The sequence below is a fragment of the Alternaria infectoria genome (assembly GCF_024043175.1).
Source record: "Alternaria infectoria strain BMP 0036 chromosome Unknown scaffold_8, whole genome shotgun sequence".
Classification (NCBI taxonomy): Eukaryota; Fungi; Ascomycota; class Dothideomycetes; order Pleosporales; family Pleosporaceae; genus Alternaria; species Alternaria infectoria.
Window position 1 is genome coordinate 808,934 of NW_026250697.1, and position 17,764 is coordinate 826,697.

Here is a 17,764-nt window from a genome sequence, read left to right on the forward strand (position 1 = left end):
CGAAATCATGCCCACTGTTCACAGTTCCTGTTGCGCCAAACGAGCAGGTCCAGCCTGGAGCTGACACGCTATACATATGGCTAAGGCCCTCGACCAGGTTTTCGTTCGGCTCAGCGTATTCGATGGGTCTATATTGACCGGGCGCTCCGTACATCTCACGATTCATTTGAATGACCACACATAGCAGACCCCACCGTGACGTAGTGTGTTCTGACCACCCATGCATAAGCGAGGTATGGTCTTCTCTCCAGCCAGCGGCTCTTCAAATCAGTACCGTATACTAATACTTTCACACTCAGGTCTTTGCTACACTTTGCGCGTGCAGCCCATTTTCACAACCCTTGTGATGCTGTCGCTAACGAACCCGATGAGATACTCAAGCTCTGAGCTTCATATCTTATGGTCGAACAAGCAGCGGCCATGTGTGATCAAGATCATCCTAAATTATAGATGACCCACACCTCATATACAAGCATTCAAGTCATGGGCACACGCTACCGATTTCCCCGCGAAATGTGACCTCCGGCTATTTACACCCCTGCGCACTTCATCTATGCATTCCCCCAACGGCTGTCTGCTCCGTTAAGACTACCACAAAAGTCGAACGTGCTTTTTCGCACCATTGGCCCATTGATCGGATTATGCAGTATCCCTCAGATCTGGCCCGGTCGCACAAACTCCTCTAGAGGTCGAGATGCCATGCGGCTGTGACGGACCAAGCATATGGACTAGTATCACACATCAATCTATGGTACGCGTGGGAATTTGCCTCTATGAGGCAACACAATACCCGGTTTCCTCACGCGATACGCGCTGGTGTGGCTTACGGGGCAAACGAAAAGTATATGAGAGGGTGCACTCTCTGCTTGTACCACCGCCCATCTTTGCGCATCGACTTGCTATCTAATATCGGTCCCTCTAGTTTGCTCTACAACATCATAATGAAGTTCTACACGGCGTTGACGGCGGTTGCTTCCTTGGTTGCAACTGCGACCGCTCATGGAGGAGTCGATCAGTATATTGTAGGAGACACAACCTACCAAGGGTACATCACCTTCTCACACGCACTCTTCCCATGTACTGACAATTCCAAGATGGTCACCGTACAACTCAGCTTCAGGTCAAAAGTCCATTCAGCGACAGTACTCGACTTACGACCCCATGTACATCAAAGATCTCTCAGTACGACCCTACAAAAGCGTACATCAACCAAAAGCTCACTTATTCTAGACAGTCAACATCCGCTGCAACAATAACGGCGCTCTCGGTACAGGCATGACTGGCACCGTTGCCGCTGGTGCCAAATTGAAGACACACTGGAAGCAATGGACTCACAGGCCGACTTCTCTTCTTGTATACATGGCCAAATGTCCGGGATCTTGTGACAGCTTCGATGGAGCTGGTAAAGTGTGGTGTAAGTACACATCCCTTAGGTGGACTACATCTCTAATAGGACCGCGACGTAGTTAAGATATATGAGCAAGGCCTCATATCCGGGACTGAAAACTCCGGCATTTGGGTAAAATCTTCCATGTACGAACTGCGTGTGAGACATACACTGACTTCGTACACCGTTATTTTAGGCCGGCGATGCCATACTCGACACTCTCTATGCTACAGTCACTATCCCGGCTACACTTGCAGCAGGTGACTACTTGATCCGTCATGAGCTCATCGCTGTACATCAGGCGAACAACCCGCAATGTGAGCCAATTTTCCACATTGGCATACCGATGCTCAAGCTGATACTCTCCAGTCTATCCCGAGTGCGCTCAATTCACCGTGACAGGATCGGGTACAGCCTCTCCTCCCGCATCAGCGCTCGTTTCTTTCCCGGGCGCCTACACTGGAACAGAGCCCGGCATTGCTTTCAACATTGACTCCCCTGAAGCCAAGCAAGCAACCACTTATCCTGTCCCTGGTCCTGCTGTTTGGGATGGAAGCGGTTCTGCGCCCGCGCCGTCTGCTGCACCCACTGCTGCACCCACTGCCACAGCCTCCCCCACTACCATGATGACCAGCGCATCTGCCACGCCCACAGTGCCGGCTGCGCCCATATGCGAAGTTGCGAAGTATGGGCAGTGTGGCGGGAAAACCTATAGTGGATGTACAGGCTGTGCGAGTGGGTCGACGTGTAAAGCCAATGGCGATTACTACAGTCAGTGTGTTTAGACTCGGATAGCTCGTGACGGTCACATCAAATAGTAGTTCATGCCTAAGCAGAAACACAGCAGACCTCGGGAATAAGTGATTTCGGGTTTGGCCAGCATGACATCATTAGTGACAATCTAACCCGAAGGGGTATACCAATCACAATCTTGGCAGGGGTTCGTCCCCCTTCCAGATTATGGTTCTCCGATCGTTCAACTCACATCATCCATGTTAAATCCGTTAATACTTCAGAATTTGCTCGTTGATTCAGTCGGATGTCTAGCTACCCAGCGCCAAGACCTTCGCCAGGACATCATCGTCGCTTAATCCGTCTCCCTTGATAGTTGCATATGCTGGCGCAAGCACAGCCTTCTCGATCTCTGTGTATTTTCCGTCGCAGGCAAAGATGAGGTCTCCGTGACGAGACTTGTCTACCATCAAGTAGGCCGCTGCTCGGGCAACGACTGAAGTAGGCTGGCAGTTGTATGAAACCGCATCTAGCAAGCCTTTCAAATCGGGCAAGACCTGAGTTGCCGTCCATGAAGGGGCGAGAGTGTTGACGCGAATAGGCAGACCGGCCGCCTTCACCAACAGCGCGAAACTCCTACCAAAGCCTAGAACACCCGCTTTGGCCGTCGCTGAGTCGTGCTGTTAGTCGGAGATTCAAACGTGATCGACGAACTGTTACTCACAATAATCAACTGCTCGGACGGGATGCAAGCCGGTGCTGGACCCCATGATGACAATGGACCCCCCCTCGACCTGGCCCTTCAGATAATGGGTAGCGAGTGTCACGGTCCTGACAACACTGTCCAGATTGATGTCCAAGGTGTCATCATTTGGTTCCTTGGGGTCACCGTTCTCATCGACTTCGAGAGCCAAGTAATTTGCGCGTGGCCCAATTCCAGCATTCGCAAATACAAAGTCAACACGACCGTGCTTTTCCTTCGCGGCCTTGAATAGTTTCGTTAGATCGCTCCAGCGCCTGACGTCGATTTGGACGAAGTGACAGTCAGCCACAGACGCCGGTGGTGCCTGAATATCACCAGTCACAACTAGTGCGCCTAGAGAGAGCAGTAGCTCAGCTGTGGCGAGGCCGATACCAGACGACCCACCTACGGCATTGTCAGTGTTCTGGAACCTGAAAGTTGATTGGGCCGAACCAAGGTACCTGTTATGACGGCAACTTTGCCCTGAAAGCCCGTCAGGTCAGAGTCTTGGATTTGGAACGATGTCATGGCGGAGCTAGGTATGGTGAGAGTAAACAGATGGAAGTTTCAGCAAAATACAGAAAGGAAGAGGATAATATGCAGACATAATCGGGGCCCTTGCGCATCAGCTCGAGCTCATGCAAGAGCGCACTGATTTGGAACAGTCATGGGCTGGCATTGTGAGGCTACCCGTGTTCTGGGCCCAGAAACATCATCTCAAACGAAATCTGAGGAGCTGCCGGAGATTTACAAGGAACACAGCGAGCTCGGGAGGGACTTCGTACGGGGCCCGTTTTTTTCATCGCAGGGAAGGATTCCGCTCGTAGCAAGCCAACCGCGACCTTGAAGCTGCTCAATCAACATCGAAACACACTCGCGCGACTACGCATCTATCAGTCAAGATCCGAGGCGTGATGGTAATCGCCTGAACCAGGTGACCACCCAACTTTACTGCCGTCTTGGGACGAACATTTTCTAATCAGGCAGTCTGAGCGTGGCGCCGGCCAGTGTTGGAACCGAGCCCATGGGCGGACCAGCTGTAAGACCCACTTAAGCTAGCAACGGCCCGACAGGGGAAGAAAATCACGACACCTGCCACCCATGTACCGGTCACGAGGGGTCACCAACGCCTCGCGGGTACTTCGACGATTTAGATGGATAGCAAGTCTGGTACGCATAAGGCTTCTTTGATGCGGGTAGCTCCTCTTCACGACGCCGCAGCCCATAGTGGGACCATGCTCCATTGATGCTCGCTTCCACAAAGCAAGGTGTCGGAGAAAACGTAAACAATTCGGACCACGCGGCAGTCCTATACACTAAGCTATTCCCGAGGGCATCCTCCGCGGATGGTTGACACATTAGATCCGATCTAGACGAAGCCCTTTACGTCTAGCGCCCGCGACCTTAGGACGTAACACGAGGGCCCTGTTTGCACGGCTCACGATCCACGACATGAGTCGACAGAAAATTGGGGTTCTCCTGTGGTACAGTGGTAGAGATGAAACGTCCAATATATGTCATCTGGCGAGCTGCCACCGGTCTCATGTTCGTCATCTGCTTGCTTCATTTCTCGGTCTCTGATACGTTTGTCAACATTGCGCAAGGAACATGACGACTGTCGAAGTGGCCAGAGATGGAGTGGCGTTGTTGTACTGCGCAATCATATTGCTCGTGTTGAGTTGGATCGTCTTCTCCATGAGAGTCGGGGTACGGATGTGGAGGAAAGCGTGGGGCATGGATGACTACTTCATGCTCGTCGGAACTGTAAGTGCCCAGCACCACCAGCATGGGATAAGCCAACTGATAGTTCGCTGCAGATTCTCTTTTCAGTAACAGCTGCTCTTTGCATCGTCTGTTGTCACTATGGCTCTGGACAGTTCGCACGAGAGCTGCCCACGGTGACGATATCCAAAGGAACAAAGGTACATACTCCCTATCTACAAAATGCTATAGACTCCATACTCACTGTGTTCAGCTCTTTTACATCGCAGAGTACTTCTACGCAGTCAGCGCCATGTTCGTCAAGATCAGTGTTGCAGTAGCGCTTCTGCGCATCGCTGTTGGTCGTCGCTTCTTCACGTGGGCTTTATGGGCGCTGATTGGTGCTACCATGGTTGCTGCTTTAGTCTTCTGCATAGGAATTGCAAACATCTGTGAGTTGACTTGTTCTACAAGTAGGAAATATCGTCGCTAACGTTTTGCCGGCCATCCGATCAACACGCTATGGGGTGAATCTAATGGCACCTGCAACCTTCAACTCAATACCAACGTCAGTCTGTTCTACTCGGCCATCGAGATCACTGCGGACTTTAGTCTCTCGATCATGCCGGCTATTCTGCTTTGGAATGTCCAGATGAAGGGAGCTGTGAAAGCTTCAGTTGCTGTCATGCTTGCGCTCGCTTCTTTGTAAGGCCTTGACGATCCCTCATGCTATGGTATCAAGAACTAATCCTGACTCAGTGCCTCATGTGCTACCATCGTCCGCCTCAAGTACCTCACACTCTACAGTGACCCTGGCGAGTTCATGTACAGTACGGGCAAAATCGGCTTCTGGTCCTTGACCGAAGTCGGCATTGGCCTCATCGCCGGTTCGCTACCTCCTCTTCGCCCTCTCCTATCCCTGCGCATTAGGGTATCCGCCGGCTCCAATACTCCTGATGCATCTGGCGGACAAGCATACCAATCTGGAATAAACAATCGGCAGCCCACCTCGCGCTCCCGCGTGATAGCCATGGACACGTTCCAGACCTTGGGCGACAACGACGAGGCCGATAATAGTGATGGAGACTCTCAGAAGAATATCATAAAGGAGACGAAGTTCACAGTAACTTCGGTCATTGCTGGAGGTCCTCGAGACCCGGGGCCTATGGCTTGGGATCGTAAGGAGGGAAGCAACGTCTGAGACTGTTTGCTTATGATGAGAACATAGTGAAATGAGCGCGAGTCTTAGGTAGTGATAGCGAACGCGGTAGACTCATGATGTACTTTGTACACTTATCAGAGCCGGCGTGGAAAAGTGCAGGATAGACGTGTGACGGCTGCGGAGAAGGTTCATATCTGAACCACCGGCTAGACCAGAGAGATCTCGGTGTCTTCCAAGCTCATAGGTTGTGTTGATCGTACGTTCTACGTTCGAACGGGAACCGTAGACCTATGTAGTCCGCCCAGATAGTGAACCTCGGCGTAGTTGCTATGTGTGGTTGTGTATTTGCCGCTGGCTCGATAGAGGCATCAGTACTATCCTAGCAACAGGAAAGTTCTGCTCAAACAACAGCTGCAGGCCGATTACCAGACAATATCTCAGGCGTGTGGGGCGTGTAGATGACTTGTCGTTGAGTAAGAAGTCTTGGCAGACGGTCTCTTGTATTACCTAAAGAAGTTAGTAGAAGCGAAGTGAGTGAGTTGTTGGCCGTCGCAAATGATCGTGAAGGTCATAAGAACGCGTGTAGGGCGTCTAGTTTCGGCGATAAGCGTGCTAGCTACGTCAGGCCGCCTCAACCCGAACCCCACCACTTTGACCTACACGGCAGTCGAAAGCAGCAGCACAATCCCCACGATACATAATGAAGGCCGCCACGGTATCCAGACGCTGCTTGTCAGCTCCACGCAACCTCGTACCCACTCTTCCGCGACACGCCCTAACACCTCGACGACCGTTCTCTACTACACGACCAGCGTCCTCTGAGATGGATACAGCAGCATTTGGCGAACAGCACATTGCAAAGGGCATTGGCCGCCTCACCAAGCATGTCTTTGAAGACGGAAAGGGCACATTCATCACCACGGACAAGGGCGTCAAGCTGCTTGACATGACGGCCGGCATTGGTGTTGTGAACCTTGGTCACTGCCACCCCAAAGTCAGCGCTGCCGCAGCGGCACAATGCAACAAGATCACACACGCCCAAGTCAACATTGGCTTCAGCTCCGCACAGATCGCTCTTCTCAAAGAGCTGATTCCGATACTTCCCCACGAATCGCTCGATACCGTCTTCTTCTGGAACTCGGGTGCAGAGGCCGTTGAAGCAGCCGTCAAACTTGCCCGTGCCGCGACGAAGAAGCCGAACATCATCGTCATGCAGGGCTCATACCACGGCCGCACGAACGCGACAGCCTCGATGACGCGATCCAAGACTATTTACGGCGAAGGCCATGGACCTCTGATGGGTGGGGTCTTTGCGTCCGCATTCCCATACTACAGCCAGTTCGGCATGTCTCCAGACACACCGAAGGAGCAACTCGTGAACCAGGCACTGCTTCAATTGAAGCTCACCCTGCAGCAGCAGACCTCTCCCGCAGATACCGCAGCTGTCATTCTGGAGCCCGTTCTTGGCGAGGGAGGCTATGTCCCGGCACCACCCGAGTTCCTACACGGCGTCAGGCAGATTTGCGACGAGCACAACGTCCTTTTCATCGCTGACGAGGTCCAGTCTGGTATGGGCCGCACGGGACATATGTGGTTCGTGCAGGAGTCTGGCGTACGACCAGACATTCTCATCTTCGCAAAGGGCATTGCGAACGGGTTCCCTCTATCCGGTATTGCGAGCAGTAAGAAGCTCATGGATCTCCAAAAACCAGGATCCATGGGTGGCACATATGCGGGTAACGCAGTCGCATGCGCCGCCGCAACAGCCACAGTCAAAGCATTCCACGAGGAGAAGATCCTGGACAATGTCGCCGCGCGCTCCAAGCAGATCTTCTCGTTCCTCCGTGATCTCAAAGCTTCTGGCACCAAGGCCGGTAACTTGATCGAAGATGTTCGCGGATCGGGTCTCATGGTCGGTGTCCAGTTTGCAAACCCAGAATTGCAACGCGACTCGTCAAATACTGCTGTGCAACATGCTCAGAGCCAGCCACAAATTGCACCGAAGATTGTGCAGGAATGCGTCAAGCGAGACATGCTTCTCCTCAGCACTTCGGTGTTTGACGTGCTGAGGTTCATTCCGCCACTCACTATCAGCGAGGAGGAGTTGAGCCAGGCTTGTAACATCTTCAAGGAGTCCCTGGAGGCCGTCGCGAAGGAAATGTAGATGTCTTTGGCTTGGTGATGCGATGCACGCCATGTCGGGAAACTTGAGATCGTTTTTGCTAGCAGATATATACCCTTTTCCGCGTCTTGATGTGCGGTCAGTCACAGAACAGTCACTCAATTATTGATGCATCCATTGCTTGAACGATGCGACGGAGCTGCGACCGGACAGAAGTTGGGCAGCTCGATCCCGTAAGCCGCCTCGCGTTCGCTGTTCGGAAGGCCGAACACCAATCAGCGGCGTTCGTCTCAGCTGCTGCCAGAAGCGGGCGAACAACCCGCCGACTCGCACAGTCGCGGTGCGCAACACCATGTGTACGAGCAATACTAAGCAGAGCTGGATTTCGCATATGTCAATAGACATGGCAGAACGATGTGTCCATAAGAGATGCAAGCATCACTCAACTCTCAATCGAACACAGTCGCAACCTTCTTCTCTTTCTCCTGACCATACTAGATAATATCCGATTAGCCCTCAATGGCTCTCAGAGCAGTCCTCGTCACAGGTGCGACTGGTAAACAAGGTGGTTCAGTCGTTGATGCCCTGCTCAAATCGGACGCACCATACGAAATCCTAGCAGTCACCCGGGACGCCCAGTCGTCATCCTCCAAGAAGCTCGAAAAGAAGTCGTCGAGGATCAAACTCGTCACCGGAAACCTCGATGCAGCCGACGAGATGTTCAAGGCAGCGAGAGAGTCCACCAAGATGCCCATTTGGGGAGTCTTTAGTGTTCAGGTGAGCATGTTTCCTGCAACGATAGTCAAGCTTTGCTGAACCCTCGTACAGGCGCTCGGAAAGAATGAGGAGAAGCAAGGAAAGGACCTTGTAAATGCATCTATCAAGAACGGTGTATCGCACTTCGTCTTCTCTTCCGCGGATCGAGGCGGTGCAAAATCAGACTCGGATCCGACAACCGTCCCCCACTTCATCACGAAACATAACATCGAGCAACACCTCTTCTCCGAATCCAGGAAAGGCAACATGACATATACCGTACTGCGACCTGTGGCATTTTACGAGAATCTGACTCCAGATTTCTTTGGCAAGGTGTTCACAACGAGTTGGGCGAACAAGCTGCCAAAGGAGAAACCTTTACAACTTATCAGTACTAGTGACATTGGGTTCTTCGCCGCTCAAGCGTTTCTCAAGCACGATACTCCGGTATACCAAAACAAGGGTATGTCGTTAGCAGGAGAGTCGCTTTCGTTCCAGCAATTCAAGGGAATCTTCGAGAAGCAGACGGGTGAAAAGCTTCCGATGACGTACCGATCTGTCGCCGGGGCGTTGTGCTGGATGTCGAAAGAGCTTGGGTACATGTTCGATTGGTTTCGCGAGAAGGGATTCGGCGCGGATATCGAGGGGTGTAAGAGGATGAATCCGGAGATGAAGGGGTTTGAGACTTGGCTCAAGACGGAGAGCTCGTGGAGGAAAGGTTAAGGAACATTGGATGTAGACGCGGGATGGTAAACTTAGTTTGTTCAAGTATATATCATCTTCTTGATATGAAATACAGTATATTTCGATCATCCATGAACATTATCGTGACACCTCAAAGAGCCAGCGTACCTAGGTAGGAAGCTAGACATACTACTTGGTCGACCTTCGTGGTACTAAAGTCTCGACGCTTCTCTTCCGGCTAACCTCATTCCTTCTTCACCGTCGACAAGCACGCACCACCCTTCTCCTCCCCTGCCACCATTGCCGCCAATCGCCGCCTTGAAGTTAGCTTTCGCGTACTCTAGAACTTCGGTATCGAAACTTCCAGGCTGGAGCCATACAGCAGGAATTCCAGCCTCCTTGGCCTCTTTGAGCAACTGCTTCGTCACTGTAGGTGGCGTAATCACTGACAGGGAGTAGCTGGATGCTGGTGGGTCCTGAAGAGCTGTCGGCGAGGGCACGGTGGTGTGAGCACGGTTCAAGATGGTGACGCTCGAGCTCCGCGGGTTCAAAGGTGTTGCGGGGAGGGAGTGCTGGAGATACCAAGCGAATACTGTGATATCGCATTAGACATGACGGGAACGAGGCGAGGTTGGAAGAGGATATCTTAGCGTACTCTTGTGTCCGTATTTGTGTGGGTCGGAAGACGCGCCGGCGACAGCGAAGCGCGGACTTGAGAAGAAAAGCTTCAGGGCTGCCTCCATTTCTACGTCGCGCTTTTGGCCTCGCGTGGTCGGCATCTGAATGTTCTATGTATTGGGGGGTATGTGTGGTAATTACGAAGGGCTGCATTGTGATGGTGAAGGGTGCCAGGCTCGAGGGTGCCTTATCGATAACGTTCTATAGCCGAGGCACGCGTTACGGCATCTTCTGCACTTGCATTGGCTGGCATCATCGCTGCGCGCGTCGTTTTGCTCCTGCGTTCATCAACATGCTCACACCACGAGATTACGTGGTGCTCTCTGACAATGCGCGTCATTTCTGGGATTGCATGGTTCCTACATCTATCGAATTCTAATAAGGGCACTAACAGATTTCAGCGGCAAAGCGATGTGACAGCTCCAAAGACACGCGCGGAATCTCGACACTCATCAAAGACTCGTGGATTGAGTCATTCCTCTGCCACTCCGCCTTTCTTTCCCCTCTTAAACCTGCTATTCCTAATAGATAAATAGAGTTAATGCTAGAGTAGATTCTATAACGCAGTAGTAGTAACGTAGTATAATATATAATAAAGAGCTATACTCTACTCTTTTTACTTAATAGATTAGTAATATAGTATATAATTTATAAACTTTATCTAAATATAAGCTTATAGTAAAAGCTAAAGTAGTAATATAAGACTATAAAGATATTAAGTAGACTTTAGATAGTTAAGTAAGAGTTATATAGTAGTACTATAGAAATTTAAACTAAAGATATAATAATTAGCTAAGTTTTATATTTAGTAACTAACTTATAGTAGTAGTATTAAGTATAAGTAAAGTACTTAAGAGCTATATAAAGAAGTCTTTCTATATACTTATACTATTATCTTTAAAATCTAAATAATTATAACTAAATAACTAAATAACTAACTAACTAACTAATAATAATAATTAAATACGTAACTATATTATTTTCTCTTAGAAGTATATAGCTTATACTAAAACCTCTTACTAGTATTACTACTATATAAAGATTAAGAGCCTATATTAATATAAATAATAAAAGTATACTTATAGTATTAGTAAAGTATACCTAGTTTAAGAATGTTTTTATTAATTTTTTTATACTACTTAGCTAGTACTTTAATATAGTATATAAGCTACTAAAGAATACTAATTTTCTTTACTTTAACTATTATAGCTTATATACTACTAAGAACTTAAACTTTAGTATATAAGTAATACGCTTTATTATTATTTCTATAGTAGCTATATAACTAATAAAAAAAGTAGCTACTACTACTAAGCTACTCTTTATTAATAAGTAGTTTTATAAGCTACGCTAAATAAAAGTATATCTTTATTTAGGCTAGCTACTATAGTAGTACTAGTAAGTTTTTTTTAAAAATACTACTATAAAGTATAAAGTATAAATATAGTAGCTTCTAGATATAGTTAATACTATATAAATATAGTAATAAATAGCTAATAAGTTAAAAAACGCGTAAGAATAGTAAGTAGTAGTAGTAAGTAGTAGTTAGTATTAAGTTAGTTATATTAGAGAAAGGTAGAAGTTTTTTTAAGTTTTAGTAGCCTAATATTATATTAGTAGCTATATTATTGCGTTATAATATTAAATAAGTCTAATATAAAATTATATAATAATAGTAATAACGTAAGCTATTAGAAATATAGTTAATCCCTGTCCTCTAGGGTTGAACCTGCTATATTGAGGCCCTCGCTCCACTCTTCGACGCTTCCTTCGCTTCTCTGCTCCTGCATACCTTGTTCCTCGTCCTGAGATTCCTCGGCTTGCTCTGCTTCCTTCACCATCTCGGCCGCTGCGGGAGCTCGGAGCACAGGGTGTTCCTTGTTGGATATATCGATTACTGCCAGAAGATCTCCCTTTCGCGTTCGCGGATAATCATCGCACGCGCCCTGCCACTGTCCGGCTCCGACAGCCTCGTGTGCAAGCCGCTGTAGCTGCAGTGTATCGTTTGTGACCCACTCGATACTGGAAAATGGCTTCTTCCGCTGCAAACGCGCAGTAACAGACGGTAGACAGGCAGCGACAAGCATGATGAGGCTTCCGATGGAAAACATCAATATAAGGCCGAGCACATTGAACGAAGTATAGGAGTCGCTCCTGATCTTCTGACTACCACAGAGCGCTCGTGCTTCCGGAGACGTGGGCGCTGAAAAGAATGGCACAGCCTCTGGGACAACTGGACCAGTCGCTTGCTCGAGTATGGCTCTTTGTAAGTCGGCCATCGTGAATTTGAACCAATGCTCCAGCTCCAGCTCCCACTGATTGTCTGGTAAACCACCCTGCCCACTATTTGAGACATAATCACTCGCGAGAAGCGATCCGCCCTTGAGCTGGCTGACGAGTTCATGGAAGCCACCGGCCATATCCCTGATGGCGCGTAGGGACCAAAGGAATCTCTCAGAATCTTTGGGCTGTGGAAAGAGTGTTGAGGAGGCTAATCTAGTGGCCTCAAATATACCATTCAGCGACGTACAGCTTTTGGCTTCTTCTAATGATGCCCGGCAAAACTGGTATCGCTGAACGCATGCTAGTGCTCTGATTGGCAGCTCGGTAGCGTAAGAAGTCTGATTCCCAAACTCCTTACCGTTGTTGACCACCTTGTCCAGAGCTTCAAACCATAAGTCGGTGACGGGTTCGAGATACCTGATATCCTTCATCTGCATGAAATACACACCGAGGTCTGCGTCAGGAACTTCCAGTTCCTGAATGGGCTCCCAGGCATCGTTTGAAAAGACTTGGTCGTTGTCGAGAACGTTGTAGCGTGTGACTGAACTTGTACGCATGTTTAGTTGTAGAAGTAGTGTATTGACGAGAAGGACTTACGAAACCGAGTACTCGCTTCTTAAAGGTCCTCGGTGAGTGTTCGCATCAGCAAATTGAACAGTGCACTCAATGTCGTTGCTTTCACAGAAGGCTTCATTAAAGTGTCCATACAGGAACTGAACACTCCACTGGGGTTGCGTTGAATTCCTGTATGTGTACCCTTCGCTGCGTATTCGGGCACATTCGTTAACGGTTCGATAGAGAAATCTTGAGGAAGGCGGCGAATTGATACCTAGATCAGAGTGACTATTCAGGAACCCGGAATCCAAACGGAGGGCTGCTGTCGGAGAATGACATATCTTGTTCTTGCCCGGGAAGGGGCAGGAAATGCCAGTCGTGACCGTCACAGGGAGAGTATCTCGGACGAATTTGCGGCAGCTATCTGCTGACCCAGACTTCCTATAGCAAACTGACTCGTAGTTGGCGCTTGCTCTGGTCCTACTGGCAATATACGATTGAGCTACGCGGTAGTTCTGTTCGGTGAACAGGGAACTGTTCAATGTAGCGCACCTGTCACCAACGAGAAGAACCTCGCCACCCCTCGTAGTGGCTACTCGCGAAGAGAAAACTCCGGCTGTGCTGAAAGCGCAAAAGGTCGCTAAGCTGAGGACTAGTGGTAATGACACCGATCTGAGTAACGCGGGCGGAACCACCACCTTCCTCCAGGCCCAAGACATTCTTGATAGTCTCCATAAAGCCGCTGTACTGGTCTCTGAGTTGCGAAGTATTGCTTGCTTTTGGTGGTACAATGCGCTTTGGGGTATTTTGCGGCTCATGTTTTGATGGATGGCGAACGAGACGATGGTCCAGAAACAGGTTCCAGTAAAAGTAGTGAACAGCGCGAGGAAAGCGATGAGTAAACCGCCATTTTGAAGAGTCGTCGTGAGTGTGAGGCCGGCGATCGAGCCATGCGACCAATTCGTCCAGACTCCAAGGTAAACTGACTCGTATTCGGATGCCATGGTATCTAGGTGACGTTTTAGGGTGACAAATATTATCTTGGAGATGTACAATAGATATACAGGGTCTTTTTAACGATTGGAAGTAGGTTATTGGTAATAGTATACAGTGTTTTTGTGGAAGGTATGTGTCTAGCTATCGAAGCAGATTGTAAAGAGTTGTGCATCGCCAGAACACGATAAAGTACGCAATGCAGCTCATAACTCTGCTACCTGCTGTCTCTTCTATATTTAACGGACGAGATAGCGTCTGATAGAGCGGTTGCGCGAACATACTTGTCGTTAAGATGCTTCCACGGTGTAGAACGAACCATTGGAAAGGTAGAAGCGACTTGCAGCGAGGCGCAGTTTGTTGCGATGATAGCATTAGCCGTATTGGGTAGTAGGCCAGAGCTAAGATCATAGGTTTGTGCTCTTCGAAGTGGGGGCGGGGAACGCGGAGAGATAAGAGGACGAAGGCACAAGGCTGAGCAGCGAAAGTCTCACTGCTTTTCCCACACGAAGATACAGACGTCAACTGTATGGGCTACATATTCCACATTACCTGCGATTTAATGCAGTGGTAAATGTTGGGAGGTTTCTTCACCGCACAATTCCATCGAGTTTCAGCTCATGAGGTTCAAAGGCCTTGGACACCGTGGCAATGGCGCCTGCGGATGGGTCAGCCTTCCCTGGATACACAGCATCATGCATATTATTATAAGCTATGATGTAACACGAAGACGAAGGAGGAGTCGACACATGCACGAAAGGTTGATTTAAAATAGCCCCAGAGAATGAAAGGGTGCTCCCATGAAAACAATACTGGCATAGGGACCGTCTTCATTTGGGGGCTGAAAATTAGCAAACCATGGACTGATACCGAGAATAGTAGATCTGCGAATGTTGTGCGACAGCCGACGGCCTATCATACCGCAGATAGCGCAGCTACCAAGGCTGCACACCATCCTTGTTGATAACTTTGCCGCTATCTTCGTCTCTATTCCCTTCCACAACATCCTTGATGAACACGCCCCCAATACTTGGGTCGCCCGCACCCCATTTCTTCAACATTTCCGGCCCCATGCCTCCCAATCCCGTAGCCAGAAATCCGGGGCTGATGCCAAAGACTTTGACTCCATCGACGCTAAGACTTTGTGTCCAGTCTAGCATCATCATGTTCATCCCAGCCTTACTCGAGCGATAAGCTGTTTGGGCCATGGATGGTGGCTTGGGCCAACCCTTTGGCGGCGGTGCGTTCATGAGCTTGGAATTGAAGCTACTGGAAGAGGTTTCGAGGGAAGACAGACCAGAAGTCACGAAGAGAAGCCTAGGGTGTTTGGAGGCTATCAATAGGGGCGCGAAAAGATGGGTCACTACTTGGGTGGAAGTGACGTTAAGGGAGTAGCTTCTGTTCCAAGCTGCGCGAATGCCTTTGGGGCTAGGGTCCTTGCGCATGATGCCATCAAAAGATCCGCCTACCACACATCAGTCTGCCGCATTGGAGAGACAGAGAACAGCACATACCGGCATTGTTGATTAGCGAGTCAATGTGACCATAATTGCTCTCGATGTTCTTGAATGCGTTTTCGACCGACGCATCGTCCTCAATGTCTATTTGGACAGGGACGATATCTGACTTGGACTCCAAGACTTCCTCCTTGAGCTTGGAGATGGCATCGTTGGCTTTTTCGAGAGAGCGGCTGCCCATCAGGATGGTGTGCGGTTGTGGTGAAGAATACAGAGCCTTTACGGTCTCGTACCCAATGCCAGTGTTGCCGCCCGTGATGAAAACGATTGAAGAGTCTGCCATTTCGTTTGGTGTGTTGCGATACAAATCTGTATACTAGTACAATCCGAAATATCTATGAACAAAGTGTCACGGTTTTTTCGTTGTCTCGTTGGCTCGGGGCTCGTTAGCTCTGTCCCCCTCTTTATACTTAGGCCCGAGAAGAACTTCGTGGGCTTCCTCGCCCGGAGTTAAAGCTACCCGCATCGCGCGCAATCGCACCTTGTGCCAGCTTGACACCTACCCGTAGACATTGAAATGATATTTGACATACAACTTGTGACTAAGAAATTCGAAGGATCGAAACGACATACGAGGACGAGACGAGAGAATTTCTTCTAGCTAAGTTGCACCGCGACCACAACGTAAAGTGATGACGTCAGGCCAGGGCGTGTTTCTGCATCATGTAGGTAAGCGATTCTCAATTCCGGATTTAAGGTGCTGATGTTTGCCGAATATTGTCGTTGGTGTACATTCGCGTTGAACGATTCTTTGTGGACGCGCTGATAACGAGCACTGTGCAGACGAAGAAGACAATTCACTCAATGATCATTATGGAAGATGTGTTACTACCTCATGCTACGAACTCTTAGAGACTGTCATCTTCATAACAACGGCAAGTAGGATCTGTCTGTACATACGAAGAAAAGACCATGGCAGTGGAAGAGACGAAGAGACCGTTGACTGCTCAAGTGCTTCCACGATGAACCAGATTAGCGACTTCCATCATTGTTGAAGTTGCTGATGAACACGACGAGTACAGCGCAATATGCCGCACTGGCACCAAACAGCTCGTGCCGCTTTGCCTTCGTCACAAGTGACATGGCCGCCGAGAACAGAAGCGTGAAAACAACCAGGATACCGACGGCGTCGAAGGTTGAGTTGCGGTCACCAACTGAAGTCAGCTTATACATAGCCACGACTGGTAAAACCAGCAATACGAAAATTATGAGCGTGATTATCAGCCCGACTAGCTTTTCGATGCGTGAATGCGAGTAGTAGAAGATGCACTTGTCGCTTGTCTTCTTGCGAAGCTCTTCAGTTGCGAATAGTTTCTGGGAGGATTAGACTTGAAATATACGCCGATAGACAGTAGCGGCTTACTTGAGTGAGCCCACAATGTACTCTCTGTAAACATGACTCGATAAGACCATCGAAACCTGACCATTCGCGACCATGTCGAAGTGAGACGAGGTCTTCTTTTCGCTTTATGAACTGCTCCTCCAGTACATAATTCAGTGGTTTCTCGTTGAAGAACCATGTTCGAAAGCTGCGATAATCGCGCTTTGATGGACGCTGGAAAGCGTTGAGGTCACGAGCTCTTGAGAGAATTTCGTCTATTGTACCGTAAGTTTAATGTACCACGTACGCCGTTACGATACGTACCATAGTTGACAAGCTTCGCTCTGATATCATTGATCAAGCCGGCACGCACACTTTTAGTCTTATCCCGCTTGGCCTGCATCAGGTCGCTGTTTCTTGACATCAGTCGTGTCCCGTCACCATTGTGGAAATCGAACTCGTCCATATCGGAAAGTTGTTCTTCCATGCATCGGAGCTCGTCTTGGAGTTCCAAGATAACTCGGGAGTGTAGATAGTTGAACCCACGGTATATGGACCAGCTGGGCTCGCTGGATTGAAACGCTGCTTGTTGCGGGTAACCCTTCCTGTAGTCCTCCACTATTGTAGCTTTAGCATTCTGCTCAACAGGATACACGCTCTCTGAACATACGAGGTATCGTTATAGTTTCGCTGATGCTGTTGTGTGTGATTTGAGCAGCTGAAAATTTGGCTACTTTGGTGTTGGTGGCGAGAGGACCTAGCGAACTCTTTCCTGCGTCATTCACATTGATAGTTGTTGCACGACTATCACGTTCCATCGTCGTATCATTCGAATCTTTTGAAATCGAGTCGATACCCTTTTCCAAATCAGGAATGTCAAAAGGAAGAGTGCTGGGCGAATGCATCGTGAATCTGTGTCTGCAATGACCGAAGAAGTAAGGTAAGTGGTTCAGTAAAGTGGAGGATACACATAGACGGGAGAAGGCCTATAATCTGCGGAATTGCAATACTTTTGTAGTGGTATGATTGGGAAGGCTGAGAATACCCGCAGATCACAACAGCTTCGAGCTGTGACCATGTCGCGGGACGTTAGCCAATAGTAACCCTGAAACGTGGCAATACCGTGAGCGC

The 17,764-nt window shown here is 49.1% G+C and overlaps 7 protein-coding genes across 7 annotated transcripts; 3 read left to right on the forward strand and 4 right to left on the reverse strand.

Annotated features, from left to right (window-relative positions):
• Nucleotides 1–2,430: 2,430 nt before the first annotated feature.
• J4E92_005688 (uncharacterized protein) lies at nucleotides 2,431–3,389 on the reverse strand (the record flags this gene model as incomplete). The annotated part of the gene is made up of 3 exons (XM_051497066.1): nucleotides 2,431–2,789; nucleotides 2,844–3,266; nucleotides 3,323–3,389. 3 exons carry the CDS (start codon nucleotides 3,387–3,389, stop codon nucleotides 2,431–2,433), a joined length of 849 nt encoding a protein of 282 aa, XP_051352726.1.
• Nucleotides 3,390–4,595: 1,206 nt separating this feature from the next.
• J4E92_005689 (uncharacterized protein) lies at nucleotides 4,596–5,763 on the forward strand (the record flags this gene model as incomplete). Its single annotated transcript, XM_051497067.1, has 5 exons — nucleotides 4,596–4,625; nucleotides 4,679–4,783; nucleotides 4,837–4,940; nucleotides 5,136–5,267; nucleotides 5,322–5,763. 5 exons carry the CDS (start codon nucleotides 4,596–4,598, stop codon nucleotides 5,761–5,763), a joined length of 813 nt encoding a protein of 270 aa, XP_051352727.1.
• Nucleotides 5,764–6,547: 784 nt separating this feature from the next.
• Nucleotides 6,548–7,888, forward strand: J4E92_005690 (uncharacterized protein; the record flags this gene model as incomplete). The annotated part of the gene is made up of 1 exon (XM_051497068.1): nucleotides 6,548–7,888. One exon carries the CDS (start codon nucleotides 6,548–6,550, stop codon nucleotides 7,886–7,888), a length of 1,341 nt encoding a protein of 446 aa, XP_051352728.1.
• A 477-nt stretch (nucleotides 7,889–8,365) lies between these two features.
• J4E92_005691 (uncharacterized protein) lies at nucleotides 8,366–9,325 on the forward strand (the record flags this gene model as incomplete). Its single annotated transcript, XM_051497069.1, has 2 exons — nucleotides 8,366–8,623; nucleotides 8,675–9,325. 2 exons carry the CDS (start codon nucleotides 8,366–8,368, stop codon nucleotides 9,323–9,325), a joined length of 909 nt encoding a protein of 302 aa, XP_051352729.1.
• Nucleotides 9,326–9,498: 173 nt separating this feature from the next.
• On the reverse strand, nucleotides 9,499–10,065 carry J4E92_005692 (uncharacterized protein; the record flags this gene model as incomplete). The annotated part of the gene is made up of 2 exons (XM_051497070.1): nucleotides 9,499–9,878; nucleotides 9,942–10,065. The coding sequence occupies 2 exons, from the start codon at nucleotides 10,063–10,065 to the stop codon at nucleotides 9,499–9,501; spliced, it is 504 nt and encodes a 167-aa protein (XP_051352730.1).
• A 1,602-nt stretch (nucleotides 10,066–11,667) lies between these two features.
• Nucleotides 11,668–12,804, reverse strand: J4E92_005693 (uncharacterized protein; the record flags this gene model as incomplete). The annotated part of the gene is made up of 1 exon (XM_051497071.1): nucleotides 11,668–12,804. The coding sequence occupies one exon, from the start codon at nucleotides 12,802–12,804 to the stop codon at nucleotides 11,668–11,670; it is 1,137 nt and encodes a 378-aa protein (XP_051352731.1).
• Nucleotides 12,805–14,730: 1,926 nt separating this feature from the next.
• J4E92_005694 (uncharacterized protein) lies at nucleotides 14,731–15,595 on the reverse strand (the record flags this gene model as incomplete). Its single annotated transcript, XM_051497072.1, has 2 exons — nucleotides 14,731–15,260; nucleotides 15,310–15,595. The coding sequence occupies 2 exons, from the start codon at nucleotides 15,593–15,595 to the stop codon at nucleotides 14,731–14,733; spliced, it is 816 nt and encodes a 271-aa protein (XP_051352732.1).
• Between the last annotated feature and the right edge of the window lie 2,169 nt (nucleotides 15,596–17,764).